This window comes from Rhinoderma darwinii, chromosome 12, assembly GCF_050947455.1.
Source record: "Rhinoderma darwinii isolate aRhiDar2 chromosome 12, aRhiDar2.hap1, whole genome shotgun sequence".
Lineage (NCBI taxonomy): Eukaryota > Metazoa > Chordata > Amphibia > Anura > Rhinodermatidae > Rhinoderma > Rhinoderma darwinii.
Window position 1 is genome coordinate 14028296 of NC_134698.1, and position 3908 is coordinate 14032203.

The 3908-nt window shown below is 41.4% G+C and overlaps 1 protein-coding gene across 1 annotated transcript; it reads right to left on the reverse strand.

Annotated features, from left to right (window-relative positions):
• Positions 1-802: 802 nt before the first annotated feature.
• LOC142664401 (germ cell nuclear acidic protein-like) lies at positions 803-2789 on the reverse strand. The gene is made up of 8 exons (XM_075843472.1): positions 2718-2789; positions 2401-2463; positions 2107-2191; positions 1985-2024; positions 1675-1819; positions 1460-1589; positions 1155-1362; positions 803-890 (listed from the first exon to the last, which is right to left on the reverse strand). Exons 1-8 carry the CDS (start codon positions 2787-2789, stop codon positions 803-805), a joined length of 831 nt encoding a protein of 276 aa, XP_075699587.1.
• Positions 2790-3908: the final 1119 nt, after the last annotated feature.

Genomic DNA, 3908 nt, shown 5'->3' on the forward strand with positions numbered 1-3908 from the left:
AGATGTTTCCAGAGTCTAGCAGCGCCGCTGTGCCCATCATATAGTGCCACATGCAGCTTCCTGGTACTGAACCCATCTCTGCCAACAGAGGAAGATGGCGGCTACAAGGGAGATCAGCGGCAGGAGCGCTCCTTGTCCAGGGTGAAGGGAATGGGCAGAATCTGTTCCTATGTAATAGTCTCTAGGTGTTGTCTGAATGACTGACATCAAACTCCTTGTGTATATGCAGATGTAGCAGCAGCGGTTGTGGCTCCGTACAATGTTATATTACACGTCTCAGCTGCTGCAGAACCTCTTTGACTCTTCCAGTTTAGCACACGATTCTATGGTCCAGAATTTTCTTGTATTACTGACGCCATACAACATTACAACCAAAAATTGTCATTTATAAGAGATGTTTTATTTAATGATGGATTTATATCCTGTGGTTGGTTTTATAGCGCCAGCATATAGTTTAGCGCTGTACAGGGATCATCATCCTTGACCTATCAGTATATTTTTTTAAGTGTGGGAGGAAACCGGAGTACCCGGAGGAAACCCACGCAAACACGGGGAGAACATACAAACTCCATGCAGATGTTGTCCTGGGTCAGATTGTATACGAGACCCCGATCCTGCATGGCAACAGCGCTAACCACTGAGCCACCGTGCCGCCCCAAAATATATGACATGACCATATTGTGGTGGAAGATAGAGATGTCACTTTCCACAGGTCTTCTGGATGACTTCTTCTATGTGCTGCCATCTTTGCTGGTTTTTATTCTGGCTGATGATGGAGCATGATGGCTACTGATGGATCTTCTCAGTTCTTGGTCACGAGGACCATCTTGTTGTGACAGGAGCCACACAAAAACCTCTCGGTGTCAAGAGACTCTGTCCATCGTCCAACTCTAGGGGGAGAAAAAGCTTATATTAAAGACAAATCCTAAAAACCCAAACAGATCCAGAATAAATGATGGAACCCCCTTATATTCTTTCTGTAGAGACTAGTCTCCAGACAACAGTAAAGCAAGCAGTGGTGGTAACTAACCCATTATACATACTCAAGTATTACAGAAAAAGGGCAGAAATACTAGAACATGACCCCTCCAGCCTCAGGTCCGGTCTTTCTCTGCTTGACACAATGTTGGCTTTTATAACAGATGGCATCTTACCTGAATTGGCACCCTGAGCATTCATAGACCACCGGGTAGTGGATCTCATAATCATGGTGTTGTGTAATGGGTGGCAGCTCAGGGTGAGCCAGGTTGGCCTCCTCACAGTAGAACTTCCATAGCCGGCCATGGCAATCCTCCGCTCGTCCATCGATGATCCAGCAGGCAGCGTGACACATCTCATGGATCAATGTGTTTTTAACTCGTTCTGAAGACAGAGGAGGAAATAATTACAATCAGTATTAACGACACTTGGAAGATTTCACAGCAGCAGATCTAGAAATGGTCCATGATGTGACACCGACCTGCAGAATCGCAGACTTTGTCCGATAGTTGGATAATGGCGCTGCGATCCCCATTGTTATTAAGGAAGCCGGTGCGACCGCATGTTTTTCTCAGCCTTTTATTCCAGCTGATGTCCATGTGTTCAGGAAGCTACAGAAGAAGGAAGGAGAAAATCTAGAAATATGACAGAGACACCTTTACATCTATGATACACGGAGGTTTTCTGACCGTATACCTGATTGTCAAAGACGCTCTGGTTGTAGAACTCGTACAGACGTCTTGTCAGCTCCTGTTTGTTCTGATGGAAATTGGTCACATATTTGGATCTGGGAGAAGTCAGGTCTCTCAGGAAACAGTTATTGATGGGACGCTCCTGTCTCCTGATAATAAAACATAATAGAAGTTCACATATTAATAATGGAAATATTCTAAGAACATACACAATATGGAAACACACATAAAAGCTTATCTGAGAGTAATTATACTGCCACCTAGTGACCAGATAACATGAACTAGATAACATGGTTTATAGAGAAATACTCTACCTTGTCTCCTTCTGCAAAAAGCTGAATGGAGAATTGGGCTCTGGAAAATACAAAAAAATAGCGTCATATACTTATCAGTAATTCAGTTTTCCTAATCAAGAAAAAAAATCTTTATTGTATACCTGACTCTATATGTAACAGGGAAGGACCAAAGAAACCATCATCATCCTCAAGGCTACTTGGAGACCTTGGAATAGGCGGGTGAGACTGGAATAACGAAACATAAGACCCAAACAATTAAAATGAAGGAGAAGAAACAATGTAAAAGTGTAACTAAATACTGTAGAGAAGTGACCGCCGACCTGATGTAGATTCTCATCACTGCCGCTGTCCTGTGTGTCCGACTCAAAAATCTCACGCCACTTTTTTTTGACCAATAACTATGAAGGAAAAAATAAAAAAAGTTACTATCTTACCTTTATAATCCCATAAATTTCAATCACAAATAGAAATACGAAGTAAAACATCTTCTCATTCTCCTGGATAAAAGGGCGGCTTTTAAATAATTTCCCCTGCTTCCCCCAAGTTACCCCAGTCTGGCACTAGTATAAGGATGGAGCTGGCACTGGTGTTGCTGCGTTTATACCCCGGTCACAGCTTGTAAACTAGAATATTGCTGTGATTTTTCTGGAGAATGGGCTGTATATACTAGGAGTGTGGCTGTAATACGGCTTTATATTACATGCACCATATTAATGTGCCATAGACAACATTGTGTAAAGCCGCCACTCACCTGGTCGTCACTGCCGCCGTCCTCTGTATCAGATTCTATAATAAAGCAACGTTTGCGCTTCTTATTTAACATTTTTGCACAATTCTAAAGCAAAAATCTCTCTCCACAAATTCTATCACCCTCAGCGGATGTGTCCGGAACTGGAACTTTTATCATCTCTTCATATTGTGACATCATCATGACATGTGTGGAATCACTGATATTGTGACATCATGACTTGAGTGACATTTTGGACTGTAATGTGTATGTATGTATGTGTATGTTTATATGTATGTATGTATGTATGTGTGTGTGTATATATATATATATATATATATATGCCTTTCTTTTGTGTGTATATACACTACCGTTCAAAAGTTTAGGGTCACTTAGAAATTTCCTTATTTTTGAAAGAAAAGCACAGTTTTTTTCAATGAAGATTACATTAAATTAATCAGAAATACACTCTATACATTGTTAATGTGGTAAATGACTATTCTATCTGCAAACGTCTGGTTTTTAATGCAATATCTACATAGGTGTATATAGGCCCATTTCCAGCAACCATCACTCCAGTGTTCTAATGGTACATTGTGTTTGCTAACTGTGTTAGAAGGCTAATGGATGATTAGAAAACACTTGCTTGAAAACCCTTGTGCAATTATGTTAGCACCGCTGTAAACAGTTTTGCTGTTTAGAGGAGCTATAAAACTGACCTTCATTTGAGCTAGTTTAGAATCTGGAGCATTACATTTGTGGGTTCGATTAAACTCTCCAAATGGCTACAAAAAGAGAGCTTTCATGTGAAACTCGACAGTCTATTCTTGTTCTTAGAAATGAAGGCTATTCCATGCGAGAAATTGCCAAGAAACTGAAGATTTCCTACAACGGTGTGTACTACGCCCTTCAGAAGACAGAACAAACAGGCTCTAACCAGAGTAGAAAGAGAAGTGGGAGGCCCCGCTGCACAATTGAGCAACAAGACAAGTACATTAGAGTCTCTAGTTTGAGAAATAGACGCCTCACAGGTCCTCAACTGGCAGCTACATTAAATAGTACCCACAAAACGCCAGTGTCAACATCTACAGTGAAGAGGCGACTCCGGGATGCAGGCCTTCAGGGCAGAGTGGCAAAGAAAAAGCCATATCTGAGACTGGCTAATAAAAGGAAAAGATTAATATGGGCAAAAGCACACAGACATTGGACAGAGGA

Excerpts from the sequence above, each read along its gene's own strand:
- LOC142664401 (XM_075843472.1), bottom strand. The coding sequence starts at position 2,789 with ATGTTAAATAAGAAGCGCAAACGTTGCTTTATTATAGAATCTGATACA. Across the intron at positions 2,464-2,717 it reads ACGGCGGCAGTGACGACCAG|GAGAATGAGAAGATGTTTTA; the intron begins GTGAGTGGCGGC and ends CCTTTTATCCAG. Across the intron at positions 1,820-1,984 it reads TTTTTGCAGAAGGAGACAAG|GAGACAGGAGCGTCCCATCA; the intron begins GTAGAGTATTTC and ends TTTTATTATCAG.